We start from the raw sequence: 27,239 nt of genomic DNA, 5'->3' as shown, positions 1-27,239 counted from the left end.
ACGCACGCTAAAACGCGCGCAAACGCGCGCAAAAACGCGCGCGTTTTGCGACGCGTGTGTCGTTTTCCGACGAAAATCGGACGCACAGAAAATGCTACATGTAGCGTTTTCTTGCGTCCGACGCTAGCGTCGGAAACGACGCACGTGGCGAAAAACGCCACCAAAACGACGCACGCGTCCCCTATGTTAAACATAGGGGCGCGTCGCCGCTGCGTCGCCGCTGCGTCGCCGCTGCGTCGCCGGCGCAACAGCGACGCACATTGGCGGAACGCCAATGTGAACGTAGCCTAAAAGTGTTGCCTAACTTTGCTTTTAGGAAGTAAATGAACAACAAATCCATAGCCGTTACATCTCATTGGGGTTTATCACCTGATTTCTAAATATGAAATCTGCCTATTTATGCTATACGTACCCTTTTCCATTACTGCAAATCTTTATCTAACTTGTATTATAAAATTCTGTATGTTGCACTGTACCTAATATTCTCCTTATTACCTATAGGTGAGTGAACTAACCAATAAGGTTCTTCTTTTGAATGCAGAAGTCTTGAAAAAACACGCAGATCCTTTTCCTCATAGGCCCTTTCAGACACATGGTAAGAGTTTATGATTTGTGTCACCGGATTTCACAATACAAAGTGCACAGATCATTAACTAGACGTTTTAGACCTGATGACACTGGTGCACTTACTTTGAAAATCCATGTCAGTATGTCTGCATGATCCTGAAATTAAGTCGAGCATTTATGCAGTTTGTATTGTGAAATCTGGTGACAGATCTTCATTAGGATGACAATAAATAATACAGAAAGGGTGATAATACATAACATTTCTACCATTTTATTTCCATATTTTTCATGGATGGGTAAAAAGTCAGAAATTAAGATTTTACTAAGCTATGTTTATTTATCACAAGCTTTGACGATGGATGGATAGATATGGAATAGTGTATGAGATGGGATCCTGGAATATATGGTTAGCTGTTTGGAAGCTTTCACATTGCATTTAGGGCCACGCTCTGTGGACCCGTCGGGACATACAAGTTTCGGACATATGCGTCGACAGGACCATAGACTATAATGGTGCCAGCAGAGCGAACGTGCCTCTGACGTGCATTATTTTCGGGAATGTGCGCCTACACAAGGCGGATGCCACCTGTAGGCATACACGCTCTAAATTGATGTACGGCAGAGCGCTCGTTCGCACCGTTACAGTCTATGGCCCAGTTGACGCATTCATTCGAATCCCTTTTTGCCCGGGGGTTTGCACATAAGCCCCGACTGATCCACCCAGCGTGTATGTGAAAGCCCCCTTACCCATCAAGTCACATTAATGCCCTGTTCGGATATGGGCCAACAATGTCTTTTTCAGGTGCTGTTCGTTTGAAGCCTCCTGAAAAAGCTCTAAAAAAAGCTCTACAAAGAGCAATGTTAAACCGAACTCTACTTCATGAAAACTGTGAAGTGGTATAGGAAGGAACATACACATTTTTTAGGTGACGTCCACTCCCCCAGTGTTTTCCTGAACCGTCTTCATCTTGGAAAACTGAGTAGATACTGCGGTGTATAAAAGACACTGTGTGAACATACCCTTACAGGATAGCATACAGAAAGCTAGCCTGTGTTTTCTAGGTTACTACTTGTACTAGTAAAGCAGAGACCTTTCCTTTTTTATTTCTTTGCAGGATTTGATTGCACTGATATCAAGGACCATTTTGGAACAAATTCAAAAGCTCCAAGTGGAATATACATTATCCAGCCAGAAGGAAGTCACTTCCCATTCGAGGTAATTAGCTGAGAGCAGATCTCCCCGTGTTCTGCTGACTGTGATGTGTAGGATGCACACAGTCCTGATCTCACATAATTAATCATGAAATTAAAACCAGAGCCTGCCGTACATCAAGAAATATCCCAGCCCTCGGGCTGACCGCTGTTATGAACTTTTGTCTGTATGTAATGCCTGTTTTTATATGTTACCGGATATGTTATTTGGGGATTTGAATTGCCAAAACGTAAAGGAAATCTGTCAGTAGGATCAACCCTCCTAAGCCGCCTATATGGGAATGTAGGTCATAAGAAGCTGAATAAAATAATACCTTGATATCTGCGATCCAATGTCTTATTCCAGAGAAATCCACATTTCTTTAATATGTTATTGATGCTGTTAAGGTCTATGGGCGGGGCATAGATCTCCTTGATAATCTGCCTCCAGAGCTTATTTTAAGTGAAAGGTCACCTATCTGGTGAATGCAATCTTCAATTACAATTTTCTTTTTTTTAGTTTTCATTCAATTAATTTCCTGTTTAGCTATTAGCCAACAAATCAGTGATTTAGCCACACCAAATCGACTTGTCCATAATGACACACACTGATTGCCTGTTACTATGGGCAGTCATAGACATCTTACCAATTAAAGGGTCAGTGCTGCCCGTGACGTTGTATGTTATATGTGGTTTTAAGTTATTATGGGCCAGTAAAATCCATTGTGACATTAAAACATTGTATCCTGGAGCGAGGAGCACTGCAAATTGTTAGCTATAAATTGTATTCTCGAAGAGTAAATCATACATTTTGTCCTCACAGTCTCGTAAACTTGTATTTCTCGCTGTGAATTCCAGTTGTGGTGCCAGCAAATTACTTCAGTGTTTTATGTCTCGAAACAATTTAAGTTGTCTGTCACACAAAGCTTCTGGTGTTACTGGATGTCTTCTGATCCGTTCCTACAGATGTGAGCATTCATTTACACACCCAGGCTCAGATTTGTCGAGCAGTTTACACCAGTTTGTGGAGTAAACTTACTGTAGCTCCAAATCACAAATTGAACAAAAATTCCCAAAATTTGCAAACTTTGAAAAAGTTCTAAATTGTGCAAAATGTTTGATTTCCGCATCATACTCGCCAAAAGTTGAGAAAGTGGTCATAATGTACCACGAGGAAGTATGGCCAAAATTTTTCAAACACACACAAACTAGCACAGTAACACTATTGGCCTCACGTCTAACTCGTACTTGACAAGGAAATTGCACATGTTTCCACAATGCAAACATTGTCATTAAACAGTTGTAGCTTCTCTTGCTGGAGGAGGGTTTTCTAAAAATACCTGCCGTTTAGTTGAATCTGTTGTTGGCATATGTGATTTAGGTGTTGTTGCGCCCCTTTTGATATATTATCGGATGTAGAGGCCCTTGATTATAGTGACTATTCACAAAAAGATGACAGAAGGAATTCAGTCACACACAGATGACAGTTCATAGGGAGGCAATAAACATCATGGTTGTGGTTATAGAGTCTTGCAAGAGGCAACAGATTGGCTTGAACAGAGGTAGACAGTTCACATGTACAATTGTCCTTCGACACTTTAGAGATTCTTGCAACTCTTTTTTGACACTTGTAACAGCCTGCTAGCAACCTCTTCAGCAGCTCTTCCTTTTTCTGGTATGGTCTCTGTGTCAAACATACAGTAAATACATAATAAGCATGTGACAACCCTTCTCTGTCATTTAAGCTGGTCTTCTTGATCTGGAGAATATATATTTTATTTGGCTCTTTCCGTCACCATTCATTAGCATAACTCAAGCTTAGACCCACATACACAAACCATCATAGATGTTATGCCAGTAAATAGCATAATTTTGGCTGATATTTGCACATATACGCATTGTAGGTTTAATTTTCTCACATTAGTACAGTCTAAATCTGCACCAAATTTATTAACTGGATTGCACTTTTTAATAAATTTGCACAGAGTACTCTAATAATTTTTTTTACACTGGTGTATAAAATGCCAGTCTTGGTAAATCTGCCCTATACACCACGTGTTTTCAGTATGGTAATAGCCAGGTCTGGAGTATCTAGGAACTTTCCCCTAAAGATGCTCATGTTTAAGCTGTACCTCTGATTATATATCCAGCCTTCTTACCAAGGTTATTAGCCCTTTATGGTTTTCAGCCCTCTCCTGTATTATGGGCAGGCAGTTCTGTATTATGCACCGTCAGTCTTCTGTTATGGACGGGCAGTCTTCTGTTATGGACGGGCAGTCTTCTGTTATGGACGGGCAGTCTTCTGTTATGGACGGGCAGTCTTCTGTTATGGACGGGCAGTCTTCTGTTATGGACGGGCAGGCAGTCCTGTGTTATGCACAGTCAGTCTTCTGTTATGGATGGGCAGTCTTCTGTTATGGATGGGCAGTCTTCTGTTATGGACGGGCAGGCAGTCCTGTGTTATGCACAGTCAGTCTTCTGTTATGGACGGGCAGTCTTCTGTTATGGACGGGCAGTCTTCTGTTATGGACGGGCAGTCTTCTGTTATGGACGGGCAGGCAGTCCTGTGTTATGCACAGTCAGTCTTCTGTTATGGATGGGCAGTCTTCTGTTATGGATGGGCAGTCTTCTGTTATGGACGGGCAGGCAGTCCTGTGTTATGCACAGTCAGTCTTCTGTTATGGACGGGCAGTCTTCTGTTATGGACGGGCAGTCTTCTGTTATGGACGGGCAGTCTTCTGTTATGGACGGGCAGTCTTCTGTTATGGACGGGCAGTCTTCTGTTATGGACGGGCAGTCTTCTGTTATGGACGGGCAGTCTTCTGTTATGGACGGGCAGGCAGTCCTGTGTTATGCACAGTCAGTCTTCTGTTATGGATGGGCAGTCTTCTGTTATGGACGGGCAGTCTTCTGTTATGGACGGGCAGTCTTCTGTTATGGACGGGCAGTCTTCTGTTATGGACGGGCAGTCTTCTGTTATGGACGGGCAGTCTTCTGTTATGGACGGGCAGGCAGTCCTGTGTTATGCACAGTCAGTCTTCTGTTATGGATGGGCAGTCTTCTGTTATGGATGGGCAGTCTTCTGTTATGGACGGGCAGGCAGTCCTGTGTTATGCACAGTCAGTCTTCTGTTATGGACGGGCAGTCTTCTGTTATGGACGGGCAGTCTTCTGTTATGGACGGGCAGTCTTCTGTTATGGACGGGCAGTCTTCTGTTATGGACGGGCAGTCTTCTGTTATGGACGGGCAGTCTTCTGTTATGGACGGGCAGGCAGTCCTGTGTTATGCACAGTCAGTCTTCTGTTATGGATGGGCAGTCTTCTGTTATGGACTGGCAGTCTTCTGTTATGGACGGGCAGTCTTCTGTTATGGACGGGCAGTCTTCTGTTATGGACGGGCAGTCTTCTGTTATGGACGGGCAGTCTTCTGTTATGGACAGGCAGTCTTCTGTTATGGACAGACAGTCCTGTGTTATGCACCGTCAGTCTTCTGTTATGGATGGGCAGTCTTCTGTTATGGACGGGCAGTCTTCTGTTATGGACGGGCAGTCTTCTGTTATGGACGGGCAGTCTTCTGTTATGGACGGGCAGTCTTCTGTTATGGACGGGCAGTCTTCTGTTATGGACGGGCAGTCTTCTGTTATGGACGGGCAGTCTTTTGTTATGGACGGGCAGTCTTTTGTTATGGACGGGCAGTCTTCTGTTATGGACGGGCAGGCAGTCCTGTGTTATGGACGGGCAGTCTTCTGTTATGGACGGGCAGTCTTGTTATGGACGGGCAGTCTTCTGTTATGGACGGGCAGTCTTTTGTTATGGACGGGCAGTCTTCTGTTATGGACGGGCAGGCAGTCCTGTGTTATGGACGGGCAGTCTTCTGTTATGGACGGGCAGTCTTCTGTTATGGACGGGCAGTCTTCTGTTATGGACGGGCAGTCTTCTGTTATGGACGGGCAGTCTTCTGTTATGGACGGGCAGGCAGTCCTGTGTTATGCACAGTCAGTCTTCTGTTATGGATGGGCAGTCTTCTGTTATGGATGGGCAGTCTTCTGTTATGGACGGGCAGGCAGTCCTGTGTTATGCACAGTCAGTCTTCTGTTATGGACGGGCAGTCTTCTGTTATGGACGGGCAGTCTTCTGTTATGGACGGGCAGTCTTCTGTTATGGACGGGCAGTCTTCTGTTATGGACGGGCAGTCTTCTGTTATGGACGGGCAGTCTTCTGTTATGGACGGGCAGTCTTCTGTTATGGACGGGCAGTCTTCTGTTATGGACGGGCAGGCAGTCCTGTGTTATGCACAGTCAGTCTTCTGTTATGGACGGGCAGTCTTCTGTTATGGACGGGCAGTCTTCTGTTATGGACGGGCAGTCTTCTGTTATGGACGGGCAGTCTTCTGTTATGGACGGGCAGTCTTCTGTTATGGACGGGCAGTCTTCTGTTATGGACAGGCAGTCTTCTGTTATGGACAGACAGTCCTGTGTTATGCACCGTCAGTCTTCTGTTATGGACGGGCAGTCTTCTGTTATGGACGGGCAGTCTTCTGTTATGGACGGGCAGTATTCTGTTATGGACGGGCAGTCTTCTGTTATGGACGGGCAGTCTTCTGTTATGGACGGGCAGGCAGTCCTGTGTTATGCACAGTCAGTCTTCTGTTATGGACGGGCAGTCTTCTGTTATGGACGGGCAGTCTTCTGTTATGGACGGGCAGTCTTCTGTTATGGACGGGCAGTCTTCTGTTATGGACGGGCAGTCTTCTGTCATGGATGGGCAGGCAGTCCTGTGTTATGCACAGTCAGTCTTCTGTTATGGATGGGCAGTCTTCTGTTATGGATGGGCAGTCTTCTGTTATGGACGGGCAGTCTTCTGTTATGGACGGGCAGTCTTCTGTTATGGACGGGCAGTCTTCTGTTATGGACGGGCAGTTTTCTGTTATGGACGGGCAGTCTTTTGTTATTGACGGGCAGTCTTTTGTTATGGACGGGCAGTCTTCTGTTATGGACGGGCAGGCAGTCCTGTGTTATGGACGGGCAGTCTTCTGTTATGGACGGGCAGTCTTGTTATGGACGGGCAGTCTTCTGTTATGGACGGGCAGTCTTTTGTTATGGACGGGCAGTCTTTTGTTATGGACGGGCAGTCTTTTGTTATGGACGGGCAGTCTTTTGTTATGGACGGGCAGTCTTTTGTTATGGATGGGCAGTCTTTTGGTATGGACGGGCAGGCAGTCCTGTGTTATGCACAGTCAGTCTTCTGTTATGGACGGGCAGTCTTCTGTTATGGACGGGCAGGCAGTCCTGTGTTATGCACAGTCAGTCTTCTGTTATGGATGGGCAGTCTTCTGTTATGGATGGGCAGTCTTTTGGTATGGACGGGCAGGCAGTCCTGTGTTATGCACAGTCAGTCTTCTGTTATGGACGGGCAGTCTTCTGTTATGGACGGGCAGGCAGTCCTGTGTTATGCACAGTCAGTCTTCTGTTATGGATGGGCAGTCTTCTGTTATGGACGGGCAGTCTTCTGTTATGGACGGGCAGTCTTCTGTTATGGACGGGCAGTCTTCTGTTATGGACGGGCAGTCTTCTGTTATGGACGGGCAGTCTTCTGTTATGGACGGGCAGTCTTTTGTTATGGACGGGCAGTCTTTTGTTATGGACGGGCAGTCTTCTGTTATGGACGGGCAGGCAGTCCTGTGTTATGGACGGGCAGTCTTCTGTTATGGACGGGCAGTCTTGTTATGGACGGGCAGTCTTCTGTTATGGACGGGCAGTCTTTTGTTATGGAAGGGCAGTCTTCTGTTATGGACGGGCAGGCAGTCCTGTGTTATGGACGGGCAGTCTTCTGTTATGGACGGGCAGTCTTCTGTTATGGACGGGCAGTCTTCTGTTATGGACGGACAGTCTTCCGTTATGGACGGGCAGTCTTTTGTTATGGACGGGCAGTCTTTTGTTATGGACGGGCAGTCTTTTGTTATGGACGGGCAGTCTTTTGTTATGGATGGGCAGTCTTTTGGTATGGACGGGCAGGCAGTCCTGTGTTATGCACAGTCAGTCTTCTGTTATGGACGGGCAGTCTTCTGTTATGGACGGGCAGGCAGTCCTGTGTTATGCACAGTCAGTCTTCTGTTATGGATGGGCAGTCTTCTGTTATGGATGGGCAGTCTTCTGTTATGGACGGGCAGGCAGTCCTGTGTTATGCACAGTCAGTCTTCTGTTATGGACGGGCAGTCTTCTGTTATGGATGGGCAGTCTTCTGTTATGGATGGGCAGTCTTCTGTTATGGATGGGCAGTCTTCTGTTATGGACGGGCAGTCTTCTGTTATGGACGGGCAGTCTTCTGTTATGGATGGGCAGTCTTCTGTTATGGACGGGCAGTCTTCTGTTATGGACGGGCAGTCTTCTGTTATGGACGGGCAGTCTTCTGTTATGGACGGGCAGTCTTCTGTCATGGATGGGCAGGCAGTCCTGTGTTATGCACAGTCAGTCTTCTGTTATGGATGGGCAGTCTTCTGTTATGGATGGGCAGTCTTCTGTTATGGACGGGCAGTCTTCTGTTATGGACGGGCAGTCTTCTGTTATGGACGGGCAGTCTTCTGTTATGGACGGGCAGTCTTCTGTTATGGACGGGCAGTCTTCTGTTACGGACGGGCAGGTAGTCCTGTGTTATGGACGGGCAGTCTTCTGTTATGGACGGGCAGTCTTGTTATGGACGGGCAGTCTTCTGTTATGGACGGGCAGTCTTTTGTTATGGACGGGCAGTCTTCTGTTATGGACGGGCAGGCAGTCCTGTGTTATGGACGGGCAGTCTTCTGTTATGGACGGGCAGTCTTCTGTTATGGACGGGCAGTCTTCTGTTATGGACGGGCAGTCTTCCGTTATGGACGGGCAGTCTTTTGTTATGGACGGGCAGTCTTTTGTTATGGACGGGCAGTCTTTTGTTATGGACGGGCAGTCTTTTGTTATGGACGGGCAGTCTTTTGTTATGGACGGGCAGTCTTTTGTTATGGATGGGCAGTCTTTTGGTATGGACGGGCAGGCAGTCCTGTGTTATGCACAGTCAGTCTTCTGTTATGGACGGGCAGTCTTCTGTTATGGACGGGCAGGCAGTCCTGTGTTATGCACAGTCAGTCTTCTGTTATGGATGGGCAGTCTTCTGTTATGGATGGGCAGTCTTCTGTTATGGATGGGCAGTCTTTTGGTATGGACGGGCAGGCAGTCCTGTGTTATGCACAGTCAGTCTTCTGTTATGGACGGGCAGTCTTCTGTTATGGACGGGCAGGCAGTCCTGTGTTATGCACAGTCAGTCTTCTGTTATGGATGGGCAGTCTTCTGTTATGGACGGGCAGTCTTCTGTTATGGACGGGCAGTCTTCTGTTATGGACGGGCAGTCTTCTGTTATGGACGGGCAGTCTTCTGTTATGGACGGGCAGTCTTTTGTTATGGACGGGCAGTCTTCTGTTATGGACGGGCAGGCAGTCCTGTGTTATGGACGGGCAGTCTTCTGTTATGGACGGGCAGTCTTGTTATGGACGGGCAGTCTTCTGTTATGGACGGGCAGTCTTTTGTTATGGACGGGCAGTCTTCTGTTATGGACGGGCAGGCAGTCCTGTGTTATGGACGGGCAGTCTTCTGTTATGGACGGGCAGTCTTCTGTTATGGACGGGCAGTCTTCTGTTATGGACGGGCAGTCTTCCGTTATGGACGGGCAGTCTTTTGTTATGGACGGGCAGTCTTTTGTTATGGACGGGCAGTCTTTTGTTATGGACGGGCAGTCTTTTGTTATGGACGGGCAGTCTTTTGTTATGGATGGGCAGTCTTTTGGTATGGATGGGCAGGCAGTCCTGTGTTATGCACAGTCAGTCTTCTGTTATGGACGGGCAGTCTTCTGTTATGGACGGGCAGGCAGTCCTGTGTTATGCACAGTCAGTCTTCTGTTATGGATGGGCAGTCTTCTGTTATGGATGGGCAGTCTTCTGTTATGGACGGGCAGGCAGTCCTATGTTATGCACAGTCAGTCTTCTGTTATGGATGGGCAGTCTTCTGTTATGGATGGGCAGTCTTCTGTTATGGATGGGCAGTCTTCTGTTATGGACGGGCAGTCTTCTGTTATGGATGGGCAGTCTTCTGTTATGGATGGGCAGTCTTCTGTTATGGATGGGCAGTCTTCTGTTATGGACGGGCAGTCTTCTGTTATGGACGGGCAGTCTTCTGTTATGGACGGGCAGTCTTCTGTTATGGATGGGCAGTCTTCTGTTATGGACGGGCAGTCTTCTGTTATGGACGGGCAGTCTTCTGTTATGGACGGGCAGTCTTCTGTTATGGACGGGCAGTCTTCTGTTATGGACGGGCAGTCTTTTGTTATGGACGGGCAGTCTTTTGTTATGGACGGGAAGTCTTTTGTTATGGATGGGCAGTCTTTTGTTATGGACGGGCAGTCTTTTGTTATGGACGGGCAGTCTTTTGTTATGGACGGGCAGTCTTTTGTTATGGACGGGCAGTCTTTTGTTATGGACGGGCAGTCTTCTGTTATGGACGGGCAGTCTTCTGTTATGGACGGGCAGTCTTCTGTTATGGACGGGCAGGCAGTCCTGTGTTATGCACAGTCAGTCTTCTGTTATGGATGGGCAGTCTTCTGTTATGGACGGGCAGTCTTCTGTTATGAGCGGGCAGTTTTCTGTTATGGGCACACAGTCCTGTGTTATGGTTGAGCAGTTTTGTGTTATATGAATGCAGTCCTGTGTTATGGTTGGGCAGTCTTCTGTTATGGACGGGCAGTCTTTTGTTATGGACGGGCAGGCAGTCCTGTGTTATGCACAGTCAGTCTTCTGTTATGGACGGGCAGTCTTCTGTTATGGACGGGCAGTCTTCTGTTATGGACGGGCAGGCAGTCCTGTGTTATGGACGGGCAGTCTTCTGTTATGGACGGGCAGTCTTCTGTAATGGACGGGCAGTCTTCTGTTATGGACGGGCAGTCTTTTGTTATGGACGGGCAGTCTTTTGTTATGGACGGGCAGTCTTTTGTTATGGACGGGCAGTCTTTTGTTATGGATGGGCAGTCTTTTGGTATGGACGGGCAGGCAGTCCTGTGTTATGCACAGTCAGTCTTCTGTTATGGACGGGCAGTCTTCTGTTATGGACGGGCAGGCAGTCCTGTGTTATGGACGGGCAGTCTTCTGTTATGGACGGGCAGTCTTCTGTTATGGACGGGCAGTCTTCTGTTATGGACGGGCAGTCTTCTGTTATGGACGGGCAGTCTTCTGTTATGGACGGGCAGTCTTTTGTTATGGACGGGCAGTCTTTTGTTATGGACGGGCAGTCTTTTGTTATGGACGGGCAGTCTTTTGTTATGGATGGGCAGTCTTTTGGTATGGACGGGCAGGCAGTCCTGTGTTATGCACAGTCAGTCTTCTGTTATGGACGGGCAGTCTTCTGTTATGGACGGGCAGGCAGTCCTGTGTTATGCACAGTCAGTCTTTTGTTATGGATGGGCAGTCTTCTGTTATGGATGGGCATTCTTCTGTTATGGACGGGCAGGCAGTCCTGTGTTATGCACAGTCAGTCTTCTGTTATGGACGGGCAGTCTTCTGTTATGGATGGGCAGTCTTCTGTTATGGATGGGCAGTCTTCTGTTATGGATGGGCAGTCTTCTGTTATGGACGGGCAGTCTTCTGTTATGGACGGGCAGTCTTCTGTTATGGACGGGCAGTCTTCTGTTATGGATGGGCAGTCTTCTGTTATGGACGGGCAGTCTTCTGTTATGGACGGGCAGTCTTCTGTTATGGACGGGCAGTCTTCTGTTATGGACGGGCAGTCTTTTGTTATGGACGGGCAGTCTTTTGTTATGGACGGGAAGTCTTTTGTTATGGACGGGCAGTCTTTTGTTATGGACGGGCAGTCTTTTGTTATGGACGGGCAGTCTTTTGTTATGGACGGGCAGTCTTTTGTTATGGACGGGCAGTCTTTTGTTATGGACGGGCAGTCTTTTGTTATGGACGGGCAGTCTTCTGTTATGGACGGGCAGTCTTCTGTTATGGACGGGCAGTCTTCTGTTATGGACGGGCAGGCAGTCCTGTGTTATGCACAGTCAGTCTTCTGTTATGGATGGGCAGTCTTCTGTTATGGACGGGCAGTCTTCTGTTATGAGCGGGCAGTTTTCTGTTATGGGCACACAGTCCTGTGTTATGGTTGAGCAGTTTTGTGTTATATGAATGCAGTCCTGTGTTATGGTTGGGCAGTCTTCTGTTATGGACGGGCAGTCTTTTGTTATGGACGGGCAGGCAGTCCTGTGTTATGCACAGTCAGTCTTCTGTTATGGACGGGCAGTCTTCTGTTATGGACGGGCAGTCTTCTGTTATGGACGGGCAGGCAGTCCTGTGTTATGGACGGGCAGTCTTCTGTTATGGACGGGCAGTCTTCTGTTATGGACGGGCAGTCTTCTGTTATGGACGGGCAGTCTTCTGTTATGGACGGGCAGTCTTCTGTTATGGACGGGCAGTCTTTTGTTATGGACGGGCAGTCTTCTGTTATGGACGGGCAGTCTTTTGTTATGGACGGGCAGGCAGTCCTGTGTTATGCACAGTCAGTCTTCTGTTATGGACGGGCAGTCTTCTGTTATGGATGGGCAGGCAGTCCTGTGTTATGGACGGGCAGTCTTCTGTTATGGACGGGCAGTCTTCTGTTATGGACGGGCAGTCTTTTGTTATGGACGGGCAGTCTTTTGTTATGGATGGGCAGTCTTTTTTTATGGATGGGCAGTCTTTTGTTATGGACGGGCAGTCTTTTGTTATGGACGGGCAGTCTTTTGTTATGGACGGGCAGTCTTTTGTTATGGACGGGCAGTCTTTTGTTATGGACGGGCAGTCTTCTGTTATGGACGGGCAGTCTTCTGTTATGGACGGGCAGGCAGTCCTGTGTTATGCACAGTCAGTCTTCTGTTATGGACGGGCAGTCTTCTGTTATGGACGGGCAGTCTTCTGTTATGGACGGGCAGGCAGTCCTGTGTTATGGACGGGCAGTCTTCTGTTATGGACGGGCAGTCTTCTGTTATGGACGGGCAGTCTTCTGTTATGGACGGGCAGTCTTCTGTTATGGACGGGCAGTCTTCTGTTATGGGCGGGCAGTCTTTTGTTATGGACGGGCAGTCTTCTGTTATGGACGGGCAGTCTTTTGTTATGGACGGGCAGGCAGTCCTGTGTTATGCACAGTCAGTCTTCTGTTATGGACGGGCAGTCTTCTGTTATGGATGGGCAGGCAGTCCTGTGTTATGGACGGGCAGTCTTCTGTTATGGACGGGCAGTCTTCTGTTATGGACGGGCAGTCTTCTGTTATGGACGGGCAGTCTTCTGTTATGGACGGGCAGTCTTCTGTTATGGAAGGGCAGTCTTCTGTTATGGACGGGCAGTCTTCTGTTATGGACGGGCAGTCTTCTGTTATGGACGGGCAGTCTTCTGTTATGGACGGGCAGTCTTCTGTTATGGATGGGCAGTCTTCTGTTATGGACGGGCAGTCTTCTGTTATGGACGGGCAGTCTTCTGTTATGGACGGGCTGTCTTTTGTTATGGATGGGCAGTCTTTTGTTATGGACGGGCAGTCTTTTGTTATGGACGGGCAGTCTTTTGTTATGGACGGGCAGTCTTTTGTTATGGACGGGCAGTCTTTTGTTATGGACGGGCAGTCTTCTGTTATGGACGGGCAGTCTTTTGGTATGGACGGGCAGGCAGTCCTGTGTTATGCACAGTCAGTCTTCTGTTATGGACGGGCAGTCTTCTGTTATGGACGGGCAGGCAGTCCTGTGTTATGCACAGTCAGTCTTCTGTTATGGATGGGCAGTCTTCTGTTATGGATGGGCAGTCTTCTGTTATGGACGGGCAGGCAGTCCTGTGTTATGCACAATCAGTCTTCTGGTGTGGACGGGCAGTCTTCTGTTATGGATGGGCAGTCTTCTGTTATGGATGGGCAGTCTTCTGTTATGGACGGGCAGTCTTCTGTTATGGATGGGCAGTCTTCTGTTATGGATGGGCAGTCTTCTGTTATGGACGGGCAGTCTTCTGTTATGGACGGGCAGTCTTCTGTTATGGACGGGCAGTCTTTTGTTATGGACGGGCAGTCTTTTGTTATGGACGGGCAGTCTTTTGTTATGGACGGGCAGTCTTCTGTTATGGACGGGCAGTCTTCTGTTATGGACGGGCAGGCAGTCCTGTGTTATGCACAGTCAGTCTTCTGTTATGGACGGGCAGGCAGTCCTGTGTTATGCACAGTCAGTCTTCTGTTATGGATGGGCAGTCTTCTGTTATGGACGGGCAGTCTTCTGTTATGAGCGGGCAGTTTTCTGTTATGGGCACACAGTCCTGTGTTATGGTTGAGCAGTTTTGTGTTATGGGCACACAGTCCTGTGTTATGGTTGAGCAGTTTTGTGTTATATGAATGCAGTCCTGTGTTAAGGGCAGGCAGTCTTTATCTTATGGGCAAGCGGTTTCGTGTTATGGGAAGGCAGTCCTGTGTTATGAGCAAGTAGTTTTCTGTTATGGGCAGGCAGTCCTGAGTTATTAGCAGACAGTTCTGTTATGGACAGGCAGTCCTGCGTCATGGTCAGGCAGTCCTGTGTTATGAGCAAGTAGTCCTGAAATATGGGAAGGCAGTTCTGTGTAATTGCCAGGCAGTTCTATGTAATGGGCAGGCAGTCCTGTGCTATGGGTAATGAAACCGATAAGTCAGCACTCTGTAGCTCCATAGCATGCAGATATGAAATATGAAAATTGAATTGCATTACTGCACTAGAAATATGAAAAATTGAGAATGCTTAGCGTATAAATTGGCCAATTCAAGTGTACCTGGCAGCCATGTTAAGGCGTTTCTCGTTGCCAGGACCTAATGCCAATCCTCTCTTAGACAGTCTACATTTCTCTGGGAACCTAATGTGAATCCTCTCCTAGACTAAAATCTATATTTCTGTGGAGGGGTTGAATTCTGCTGCAATTAAAAACACCTAAGGCTAAGGGGCAGAGTGCTCAGTCAGAAGACTAATACAAATATTAATTGCAGCAAGATTCTACCCCTGCATAGAGATATAGAATTCAGTCCAGGAGAGGATTCACATTAGGTTCCCAGAGAGATGTAGGCCAACATATGCGCTAAGCATTCTCAATTTTTCATATTTCTAGTGCAGTAATGCAATTCAATTTTCAGATTTTATGTTTGCATGCTATAGTGTTACAGAGTGCTGCCTTATCTGTTTCATTGTATATGAGTTGGCGACTCTTGGTGAGCACCTGTTCAGACCTGATTTATGTTTGGATGTGATGGTCAGTTTTTTTTTTATATCTGTGTTATGGGTAGGCAGTCTTGTTATCCTGGTATTAGATTTCTTGTCTTGATGTAGTCAGTTTTGCAATATTGCCTGCATGCTTGTAATCCACATACCTAAGCACACAAATCATGGGGTATAGGTACAAGGGGACCCAAGAGACACAATAATTCTGGTAATTATTTACCACTTTTTCTAAGTTGATTGATTTCTTAATGTCATTGTTAAAGGGAACGTACTGGACACTGTTCATATGCACTTAAGAAGGCACTAATTATTTTTTTCTTTTTTTAACAGTTGCAAATCTGCCAGGTTTTTGGGGGGTTTCACTTTTACTTCATTCACAAGTGATGTGATTGCCCGGTCAACTTTAGTTATTTTATAGGCTAAATAAAGTTGGAAAAAAAAATGGAAAATTTGTTAGTTTTTGTTTGTGACCCCAGTGGCATAGACACACATATGATTTTCTGTTTAGATGCTGTTGTTGTTATTGACCATGGCATCTTAGGGGTTCATCGACCAGCTCAGAGTTAGCTGGCTCACCTAACATTCATGTAGGCGGATTGCAAGAGATACTCATAATTACCTTCCAAATGATGTTGGCATCATTGGGGAAAGCAGAGAGTAATAACATAATTCCACTGCACAGCGCTCTATTTATTTCGATAGGGGGCAGCACTGAGCAGTCACACCAGTGATCTCTTAGTCATGCCCACTGATGACTTGATTGACATCCTGCTCGCCCTGTGACGTTCTGACCTGATAGGTTCTTTTTACATTTATATCCATGAAAGTGACATGCAGCTACTGTAAAATTAAAGCTTTGACTGTTATAAAGATATATTAAGAAATTAATCAGCACAGAAATTTGGACCTAAAAGTAACATGAGGTTAAAGGGGTCGTCCACTACTCTAATACTGGTCATCAATATCAGAATGGTGGGAATCCGACATCTGGCACCCTTCAGAGAATATCTGTTTGCAGTTCTCTTGGTGGCTGAAAATACATGGTCTACAGATCTGGAACTGGTAAAGTGGCCATTTCTCGAGTACTGAAGCTCAGCTCACGTTCACTCCAATATAAGGTGAGCTGCAGTACCCGAGAGCGGCCATTACACAGCGAACAGAGCTATGCTATTCTAGCTTCATGCACTGTTTACATCTGGCTGTACATCTGATCAGTGAGGATGCAGAGTGTCAGACCCCCCCAATCTGATATTCACGACAGATCATAAGGATCCAGCACAATCCCTTTAAGAAAAGTCTAAGAGTGGCTCATGGCCTGAAGCTTAGATAACTAATAAATCAGAGGCAGCAAAACAACCCCCAAACATCTTTGAACCTCCACCATATTTGACTGTAGGTGCTATGTTCTTGACTTTGTAGGCCTCATTCCATTTTCGGTAAACAGTAGAATGATGTCCTTTACCAAAATGCTCTATATTGGTCTCGTCTGTCCACAAGATGCTTTCTTGGAAAAATTTTAGCTTGCTCACATACATTTTGTTCAACTGCATTCTAGTTTTTTTATGTCTGTGTGTCAGCAGTAAAGTCCTCCTGGATTATGGCCTGAAGCTTAGATAACTAATAAACCAGCACATAGCATGGAGGATATAGCTGATACATTTCATTAATCATTACGTCTCTCTAGGCTTTCTGTGACATGGATTATAGAGGCGGAGGGTGGACTGTTCTTCAGAAGAGAATTGATGGAACCATTGATTTCCAGAGAACTTGGCCGGACTACATGGATGGATTCGGAGAACTGTCAGGTAATTGTATCTTTGATTGATATCGTGCTCCCTCTTTCTACCATTCTGTTAAAGATAGAGATGTAGCAGAGTTGATTTAGCTAGATAGAGTTGAATTTGACATTTCAACTCATGTGTGTTGTATAAGTGGTACAACTTTTCATAGCAATATATTGGGGTTAGAAATCTCCCTGTTGAATGGCCTAATATTACATACCAAAAGCTAAAGGGATTTCTACTCTTTTAATTAATGCAAAAATATATAGCACATACCCATGGATCCCCCATCAGTACACAGTCCCACTGGTCAGGTCCCCCACTGGTTTCCTCTCTTTTTCTCCCAGTCTGGCCAGAACCTGAGCACTGCAGCCGATTAATGGAGCAGTGGTGGCCCGTAGGCGCTGGTGATGATAATGGTACTGCTTTGGCATCAGAATATGTAGAATATATATAGATGCATCTGCTCATGCTTGTACAGCAATTATCAAAAAACCTCTAATTTCCTTCACACTAAGAAGTTTCTCACCACATTTTGGCCAGACTGTTTTGCACTGACTCATTCAGCCCCTGGGACTCATGGGTCTAAACGCAGGCAGCAGTTTAATAAGCATATGGAGAATATGGCTAAACATAAATACTTTTAAACCCTCAATGGTTTTGGAAAGACAGTTTTTGGGGGGATTTTGGCTTCAGTTGGGCACCATGTAATGCATCATTTACCTTGTGGTGGTGCTGCTGGGAAAATAAACACTTGCCCCTGGGTTTCTCCATCCATTACAGTTTACCACTAGGGGTTCCAGCATAAGAAACAGGATTATCTAAACGAAATACTCATTCAGGTTTTACTTTTATATTTTTTAATCTGATGTTTTTCTTTACTATTGTTTTGTTATTTGCAGGTGAATTCTGGCTAGGTCTGCAGAAAACGTTCTGCGTTCTAAATCAGAAGAACACCAGCTTTATGCTGAACATAGCCTTAGAGGCCGAAGATGGCTCGTCGGCATATGCCACTTATGATAACTTTTGGATTGAAGATGAGAAGACAGCCTTTATAATGCATGTCGGACGCTACTTCGGAACAGCAGGTAAAGCATTCTTCGGATGTTTTAGAAAAGCGGCTAAGACTTGACAGTCGTCAGGTAAGAATTTATAAAGGGTTTGTTTCATGAAGACGGCCCCAGCTATACAGTCATGGCCAAAAGTGTTGGCATCCTTGAAATCGTTCCAGAAAATGAAGTACCGTATTTTATGGCGTATAAGATGACTTTTTAACCCCTGAAAATCTTCGTAAAAGTTGGGGGTCGTCTTATACGCCGGGTGTCGTCTGGTACGCCGGGTGCAGACTGGTATATGGTGGGTGTATATGTGTATATGGTGGGTGGGGGGTAGTGGTCCTGATGACGAAGAGTGGGCGTCTCACAGGAAAGAGTGAGTGGAGTATCCCCCTATTACCTCATTGTAGCTGCAGCGTGGGGTCTCTGTGCTGGAAGCGACGGCGGCTGCTCCTCTTTGTGCCGCATGGGTGCCATGCTGTGGGGCAGCGGCTCCTTTTCGTGCAGCGTCGGGGCTCTGTGCTGTGGGGCGGCGTATCTTCGTGCAGAGTCGGGGCTCCTCCGGCATTTCCCAATTCCTCAAAGCCCGGAGGCACCGGCAGCTCCATTGCTGCGATGCGGTGGCCTCCGGGAAAATGGCCGCTCGGGATTTGAGGCAACTTCAAGAACACTTGGCTTTGCAGCCAAGCATATGCATAAAATCCAAATTACACAGTTCTTTGTCTCTGATGTGAAATAGATGACACCATACAATACGGTTTGCACTGCTCTAGTTCGATGTCACAGCATGGATAACCCCTGAGTGCAGTGCAATTCCCTCGAACGCCGTTAATGGAGGAGATAAATTAATTTCTCCATCTCCTTCGCATCTGTGCTCCAATTTGGTCATCGCATCAGAGCACAGAGCACTGACATTCGGCTCACACTCGCAGCAGAGCAACGGATGTGATACGCTAGTGTGACCCCAGCCTAATATGTTATAACTAGATTGTGGCCCGATTCTAATGCATCGGGTATTCTAGAATATGCATGTCCCCGTAGTATATGGACAATGATGATTCCAGAATTCGCGGCAGACTGTGCCCGTCGCTGATTGGTCGAGGCAACCTTTATGACATCATCGTCGCCATGGCAACCATTATGACATCTACGTCGATACTGTGCCCGTCGCTGAATCAGAAACGTGAGATGTCTACGTCCTTTATGACATCATCGTCGCTGTGCCCGTTGCTGATTGGTCGAGGCCTGGCGGCCTCGACCAATCAGAGACGCGGGATGTCTACGTCCTTTATGACATCATCGTCGCTGTGCCCGTTGCTGATTGGTCGAGGCCTGGCGGCCTCGACCAATCAGAGACGCGGGATTTCTACATCGATGCTGTGCCGGTCTCTGATTGGTCGAGGCCTGGCGGCCTCGACCAATCAGAGACGCGGGATTTCCAGGACAGACAGACACAGACGGAAAAACCCTTAGACAATTATATATATAGATGGACAGAAAAATGGTCTAAAATGTTAGCAAGACAAGGATTTGTGACTATGTGTTGTAGGATGCTCTGCTGCTGTGACCTGTAGTTAGCTTTCGATTACCTGCTAAAGGAAAGTTCTGTTACACCAGCTACTTGGCATACAGGCATGGTGGACAGCAGTGTCATCAACCTCTTCTTACCTCAGGACCCCTTTTATCTCCAATATTAGATCAGAAAGAGATGATCGACAGTAGTACAAGCAGACTTTTTTTTATCTCAGCGCTCCTGGTATCTACTGTATTAGATCAGATAGGGTGGACAGCAGTGTGAGCAGCCTCTTCTTACCTCAACACCCATGGTATCTCCAGTATTAGATCAGATAGACAGGGTGGACAGCAGTGTGACCAGCCTTTTTTTTTGCCTCAGCACCCATGGTATCTCCAGTATTAGATCAAATAGACAGGGTGGACAGCAGTGTGAGCAGCCTCTTCTTACCTCAACACCCATGGTATCTCCAGTATTAGATCAGATAGGGTAGACAGCAGTGTGAGCAGCCTCTTCTTACCACATCACCCATAGTATCCCCAGTATTAGATCAGATAGACAGGGTGGACAGCAGTGTGAGCAGCCTCTTCTTACCTCAACACCCATGGTAACTCCAGTATTAGATCAAATAGGGTGGACAGCAGTGTGAGCAGCCTCTTCTTACCACAACACCCATAGCATCTCCAGTATTAGATCAGATAGACAGGGTGGACAGCAGTGTGAGCAGCCTCTGCTTACCTCAGCACCCATGGTATCTCCAGTATTAGATCAGATAGGGTGGACAGCAGTGTGAGCAGCCTCTTCTTACCTCAACACCCATGGTATCTCCAGTATTAGATCAGATAGGGTGGACAGCAGTGTGAGCAGCCTCTTCTTACCACAACACCCATAGTATCTCCAGTATTAGATCAGATAGACAGGGTAGACTGCAGTGTGAGCAGCCTCTTCTTACCTCAATACCCATGATATCTCCAGTATTAGATTAGATAAACAGGGTGGACAGCAGTGGGTGTGTGGTCTATTCTTACCTAATCTCTCTTAGTATCACCAGTATTAGATTAGATAGACAGGGTTGACAGCAGTGTGAGCAGCTTCATCTTACCTGAGCACTCCTGGTATTTCCAGTATTGGATCAGATAGACAGGGTGGACAGCAGTGTGAGCAGCCTCTTCTTACCTCAACACCCATAGTATCTCCAGTATTAGATCAGATAGACAAGGTGGACAGCAGTGTAAGCAGCCTCTTCTTACCTCAACACCCATGGTAACTCCAGTATTAGATCAGATAGGGTGGACAGCAGTGTGAGCAGCTTTATCTTATCTAAGCACTCTTGGTATCTCCAGTATTAGATCAGATAGACAGGGTGGACAGCAGTGTGAGCAGCTTCATCTTATCTAAGCACTCTTGGTATCTCCAGTATTAGATCAGATAGACAGGGTGGACAACAGTGTGAGCAGCTTATTCTTATTTCGGTATTCATTGTATCTCCAGTATAAAGAAAGGCAGGACCTCTTCTTACCTCCACACCCACAATATCCACAGTATTACATCAAATAGACAGGGTGGATAGCAGTGTGAGTAGCCCAATCTAACTTCTGCATCCTTGGTATCTCCAGTATTAGATCAGATAGAGATGATGGACTGCAGTGTACATGGTGGTACAGAAAGAAATGGTGGACAATCAGTGTAAGCAACCTCTTCTTACCTGAGCACTCCTGGTATCTCCAATATTAGATCAGATAGACAGGGTAGGCTGCAGTGTGAGCAGACTCTTCTTTCCTCAATACCCATGGTATCTCCAGTATTAGATTAGATAAACAGGGTAGACAGCAGTGTGTGTGTGGCCTATTCTTACCTAATCTCTCTTAGTATCACCAGTATTAGATTAGATAGACAGGGTTAACCGCAGTGTGAGCAGCTTAATCTTACCTGAGCTCTCCTGGTATTTCCAGTATTAGATCAGATAGACAGGGTGGACAGCAGTGTTAGTGGCTTCTTCTTACCTCAGCACTATTGGTACCCTCAGTATGAGATCATAAAGACAGGTCGGACAGTAGTGTTAGCAGCCTCTTCTTACCTCATCACCCCTGATATCGCCAGTATTAGATCAGATAGACAGGGTGGACAGCAGTGTGAGCAGCCTCTTCTTACCTCATCACCCCTGGTATCGCCAGTATTAGATCAGATAGGGTGGACAGCAGTGTGAGCAGCCTCTTCTTACCTCAGCAACCCTGGTATCTCCAGTATTAGATCAGATAGACAGGGTGGACAACAGTGTGAGCAGCCTCTTCTTACCTCAGCAACCCTGGTATCTCCAGTATTAGATCAGATAGACAGGGTGGACAGCAGTGTGAGCAGCCTCTTCTTACCTCATCACCCCTGGTATCGCCAGTATTAGATCAGATAGGGTGGACAGCAGTGCGAGCAGCCTCTTCTTACCTCATCACCCCTGCTATCGCCAGTATTAGATCACATAGACAGGGTGGACAGCAGTGTGAGCAGCCACTTCTTACCTCATCACCCCTGGTATCGCCAGTATTAGATCAGATAGGGTGGACAGCAGTGTGAGCAGCCTCTTCTTACCTCAGCATCCCTGGAATATTCACAAGTTAGGAACCCATCTTCCTACACATGAAGGGAGGAGTTGGAGATTTATTCTGCACTTGTTCATAGTGAACATACTAGGTGAGATTTCTGTCAGTGTAACAAGCCAGTTTTAATTCTATAGTGAATACCTCCCTAGGCAAAGCGAAGGTGATTTAATAATTAAAGGTATTTAGGAATTTATTTATAATGCAATTTTTTTTTCCTTTCCTGAAGGAACCTTTCAAGTATGTATTTTACACAAAACCTGCAGAAATATGTTGCTAATAATTCATTTTCATATTAAGGTGATGCTATACGAGGAAGCCGGAAAGAGGACAACCAAAATGCCATACCCTTCAGCACATATGATATGGACAACGATAACTGTTATCCTTCCTGCTCCGTCAATGGCACGAAAGTGACCAGCTGCAGCCAGCACAAGAGCCGGAGTGGCTGGTGGTTCAGCCAGTGTGGACTCGCCAATCTGAATGGCGTCCACCGAGTGACTAGAGGTGTGGACATATCGGGCATTCAGTGGGACACATGGATGGAAAACAACACGACGATTAAGATCAAATCGGCTTCAATGAAAATTAAGAGAACTCATTACCCATTTTTTAAATGAATGAATACTTTTGTAGATTACGTTATTAGTTTTTTTTTTTTATAACATATAATATTTAATACTTTTTGGTAATGGCTTATACATAGCAAGTATTACTAATCTTTAATGCAGCCATGCTTATTTCTCTTCTTACAGCTCCCCTTAGTCTTTCTAATAGATTTTTTACGTTTCTGGCGACCACTAATCATCCAATTTCTTTGATCATTAATGAGTAGATGTAGCAACAAATATTAACGCGATTTTCCCGCTCCATAAGGGACTTCCTCGTCATACTGCGCAGGATTGAATTCAGTCGAAAATATTTAAAAAAAAAAAAAAAACAACAAAACATTACCTAGGAAATCAGAATAAAAATTTACAAAATGGTGCAAATTTTCCTCGAGATGGAGAAAAGGATTCATACAGGTCCAGAGATTTTATCGATACCAGTGATGGGAGCTGTCAAAGGTTCACAAGAGAACTGATTTCCACACAAGAAAAAGTTTTTTTTTTCAATACATTTCTTAAAAAACATTCTTTTGTTTAAAGGGGTTGTCCACTTTTTCAATTAACAAAAAACACCCTCAAATTGTTTAAAAGTAACAAATAATACGTACCCCCTCCTGATACCCCTACTCTCCCCCCAGTTTTGTTGCTTCCTCTTCCAACAATCGACTACAACAGTCACAGGCCTGAACGACCATAATCGGATACTCTTCCGATTGTGCAGATCTGTAAGCGCTACGGCCGATCACTTTGGTCCAACTATGGAAGAGGAACTAATGGTGGATCCAAATGGCAGTACAGAGGAGTGGAAGGGTATCGATGGGTGAGTTAGCGTTAGACATTGCTGGAATAACTTAGATAGGATGGTTTAGTAAAGACACATTTTCCACTAAGCGAGTACGGAAAGTATTGAGGCCCCTTTAAATGTTTCACTCTTTGTTCCATTGCAGCCATTTGGTAAATTCAAAGAAGTTCATTTTTTTCACATTAATGTACACTCTGCACCCCATCTTGACTGAAAAAAAACAGAATTGTAGAAACTTTTGCAAATTTAATAAAAAAGAAAAACTGAAATATCACATGGTCATATGTATTCAGAGCCTTTGCTCAGGCACTCATATTTAAGTCACATGCTGTCCATTTCCTTGTGATCCTCCTTGAGATGGTTCTACTCCTTCATTGGAGTCCAGCGGTGTTTAATTAAACTGATAGGACTTGAGTTGGAACGGCGCACACCTGTCTATATAACACCTCACAGCTCACAGTGCATGTCAGACCAAATGAGAATCATGAGGTCAAAGGAACTGGCCAAGGAGCTCAGAGACAGAATTGTGGCAAAGCACAGATCTGGCCAAGGTTACAACAGAATTACTGCAGAACTGAAGGTTCCTAAGAGCAAAGTGGCCTCCATAATCCTTAAATGGAAGAAGTTTGGGACCACCAGAAGTCTTCCTAGACCTGGCCGTCCAGCCCAACTGAGCAATCATGGGAGAAGAGCCTTGGTGAGAGAGGTAAAGAAGAACCACAAGATCATTGTAGCTGAGCTCCACAGATGCAGTAGGGAGATGGGAAAAAGTTCCACAAAGTAAACTATCACTGCTGCCCTCCACCAGTTGGGCCTTTATGGCAGAGTGGCCTGACGGAAGCCTCTCCTCAGTACAAGACATGAAAGCCTGCATAAAGTTTGCTAAAAAACACATGAAGGACTCCCAGACTGTGAGAAATAAGACTCTCTGGTCTGATGAGATGAAGATAGACCTTTTTGGTGATAATTCTAAGTGGTATTTGTGGAGAAAACCAGGCACTGCTCACCACCTGCCCAATACAATCCCAACAGTGAAACATGGTGGTGGCAGCATCATGCTATGGTGGTGTTTTTCAGCTGCAGGGACAGGATGACTGGTTGTCATTGAAGGAAACATGAATGCGGCCAAGTACAGAGATATCCTGGATGAAAACCTCTTCCAGAGTGCTCTGGACCTCAGACTTGGCTGAAGGTTCACCTTCCAACAAGACAATGACCCTAAGCACACAGCTAAAATAACAAAGGAGTGGCTTCAGAACAACTCTGTGACCAGTCTTAACCGGCCCAGCCAGAGCCCTGACCTAAACCTATCTCTGGGTGGACCTGAAAATGGCTGTCCACCAACGTTCACCATCCAAACTGACGGAACTGGAGAGGATCTGCAAGGAAGAATGGCAGAGAATCCCCAAATTCAGGAATACTTTCCGTACCCACTGTATAAATACAAACACTATGCACAAACAGCACTCTGCAAATAATGAATACCAGGACTCTATTATTGTTAGACATGTGAAGAAACACAAGATACGGTACTTACAGTAGTTAAAGAGGTTATCCACTATTAAATATTTGGCTGCGATAAAATGAAATAACCTATACTCACCTCGTGTGTCAGCGTCGGTCCATCAGTGTCGGCAATGGCGTCCCGGAGTTCTTGTGCGGTTGTTGAGACGTGGTGCCCGGCGCCCAATCACCGCTGGCGTCACATTCTCCGCCTTCGTACGGATTGAACTTGAAGAAGAAGTCAGAGATCAGCCGCAGCTCTGACCTCCTCTTCATGTTCAATCCGTGCGAAGGCGGAGACCGTGACGCCAGCGCCGAGCATCAGACTCATATGTCATAACATCGCACAGGAGCTTCGGGACGCCTGTGCTGACATCGCTGGAATGATACCAGCGTGGGAGATGAGTATACATTTTATTACTTTATCAGGGGCCAAACATTTAGTAGTGGATAACCCCTTTAAGATTTTTTTATGTCATTGGATGGCCACATTCATCTCATCTGGCCTCATTGGACAGACCCAATTTTTTTTAAGTGACTTCTTTATGTGCTTAACCAGGTCTTACATGAACTGGGAAAGAGATAAAATCCAGCTTGGCTGGGAAAGATGGATGGGTGAGGGTGCAGCTCCTAGGGGGCGGTCACACCCATAATGCACCAGAATGTATGGACAAAGCCTGCACTACTATAGTATACATGCTGTGGCCAATATTCTGATATATGGGAAAAGAACATAGGTACAACCGTAATGCACGATAAAAGAGCAGATTTTTCCGTCCTGATCACGAGGATCGAGCAACTGGAACAAGAATTTGATGCATATATATAAGTTTTTATATTATTTTCTAAATAATTTTTCAAAAACCATGGACTTGTCCCCTTAAGGCCCACTCCTGACGCTGTTCCACCGATGAATAGTTCTCATGGGAAAGTAGGTATGTCTACTCTCTAGATCGAGTATATTTGTAAAATTGTAAAAAAATTGGTGAACAACCTCTATAAAGGGAATCTGTCACCAGGTTTTGCCAACTAATAAGAGAGCAGCATAATGTATAGACCACTGTTCCCCAAGTCCGGTCCTCAAGAGCCACCAACAGGTCATGTTTGCAGGATTTCCTTAGTATTGCACAGGTGATGGAATTATTGCCTGTGCAGGTGATGCAATTATCACCTGTGCAATACTAAGGAAATCCTGAAAACATGACCTGTGGTGGCTCTTGAGGACCAGACTTGGGGAACACTGGTATAGACAGATACCCGGATTCCATCAATGTGTCACTTACTAGGCTGCTTGCTGTAGCTTTGATACAATCACAATTTTATCAGCAGGAGATTATCACTAGGGGACTAGTAAACTACTACCATGTAGTCCTCCATATTCATGAACTCTGTATGACCCCGCCCCAACTATGTTTTGTGCCCCATATTGATGCTTTATTGATTGATCCTCACACCCCTATTTATAAGGTTTCCCAACTTTTCAAATCTTGCAATTAGATGTAGTTTGAACCTCTGGATGTTTTTTTCTTTCTACTAATTGGATTGTTTTAGTTTTTAGCTTTTTTTTTTTTTCAATTGAATAGAATTAAACACTAAGTAATGAAGGTGATAAATTTATTGTACTACTATAGTTCTATACATTTGTGATGTTTTATGTTTTTGTTCTACTTTTCTGACATTTCCTTCAATGAAATCTAACAGATCCATCCAATACAGTATTTTAGCGTGAGATCATTTTAATTACGTTTCTCATGTTTTATTCATTTTCAGAATTCAATAAACAGAAATTGTAAATTATCCAATTATTCGTTCTCATTTTTAGTAACTGTCGGAAATATTATTATGTCGTAGCATGAAAATTCTTCTTGTGCTTTATAATGTTATGATGTGTTTCAGGAGGTCTGTCGCAGATTGAGACGGTTTAGACGATGTACAAGGTCTGATAGTAATAGGATGGTAATGACGGCAATTTCTGGTGTGAAATGGAAACATATTTTTAGGGCTTAGGGGCTTAGGGCTTAGAAAGTCTAAGTAACCTCCTCTCTGGGTCGGGGCCCACCGGGCATTTCACCGGTATCCCGGTGGGCCAGTCCGACCCCGAGTGTAAGGAACAAAACTACCAGCTACAGTCATTATCCTCTATACACCTAAGGACAGGAGGGGTCCATGCTGTATTACATACAAGCTCCCACTTCAACAGAGCTTCAATATTCCAACCAAAATGTGGTTGTTTTTTGTACCTTTGTTAGTTGTGTAGAGTCCGATGGGCCCCGATGCAAGAATCGGCTTTCCCCGCTACACGTTGGTCTGACGTATGGGCCCTTGTAGCGTCCTAAATCCTATAAGGACATACAAGTTGCACCTCCATCCCC

At 45.7% G+C, this 27,239-nt stretch overlaps 1 protein-coding gene across 1 annotated transcript in view; it reads left to right on the top strand.

Moving 5' to 3' along the window:
• The window catches only part of ANGPTL5 (angiopoietin like 5), a 62,103-nt gene extending 35,439 nt beyond the window's left edge, over positions 1 to 26,664 (top strand). Inside the window, exons 4-8 of the mRNA XM_069759917.1 lie at positions 502 to 595; positions 1,683 to 1,783; positions 16,699 to 16,819; positions 17,698 to 17,883; positions 22,255 to 26,664. Coding sequence (XP_069616018.1) covers positions 502 to 595; positions 1,683 to 1,783; positions 16,699 to 16,819; positions 17,698 to 17,883; positions 22,255 to 22,574 — 822 coding nt within the window. The 3' untranslated portion in view covers positions 22,575 to 26,664. The remainder of the gene's footprint in view (positions 1 to 501; positions 596 to 1,682; positions 1,784 to 16,698; positions 16,820 to 17,697; positions 17,884 to 22,254) is intronic.
• The last annotated feature ends 575 nt before the right edge of the window (positions 26,665 to 27,239 follow it).

This window comes from Ranitomeya imitator, chromosome 3 (genome assembly GCF_032444005.1).
Source record: "Ranitomeya imitator isolate aRanImi1 chromosome 3, aRanImi1.pri, whole genome shotgun sequence".
In the NCBI taxonomy this organism is placed as follows: Eukaryota; Metazoa; Chordata; class Amphibia; order Anura; family Dendrobatidae; genus Ranitomeya; species Ranitomeya imitator.
The sequence above is the reverse complement of the archived record's forward strand: the minus strand, read 5'-3'. Positions and strand labels throughout refer to the sequence as shown.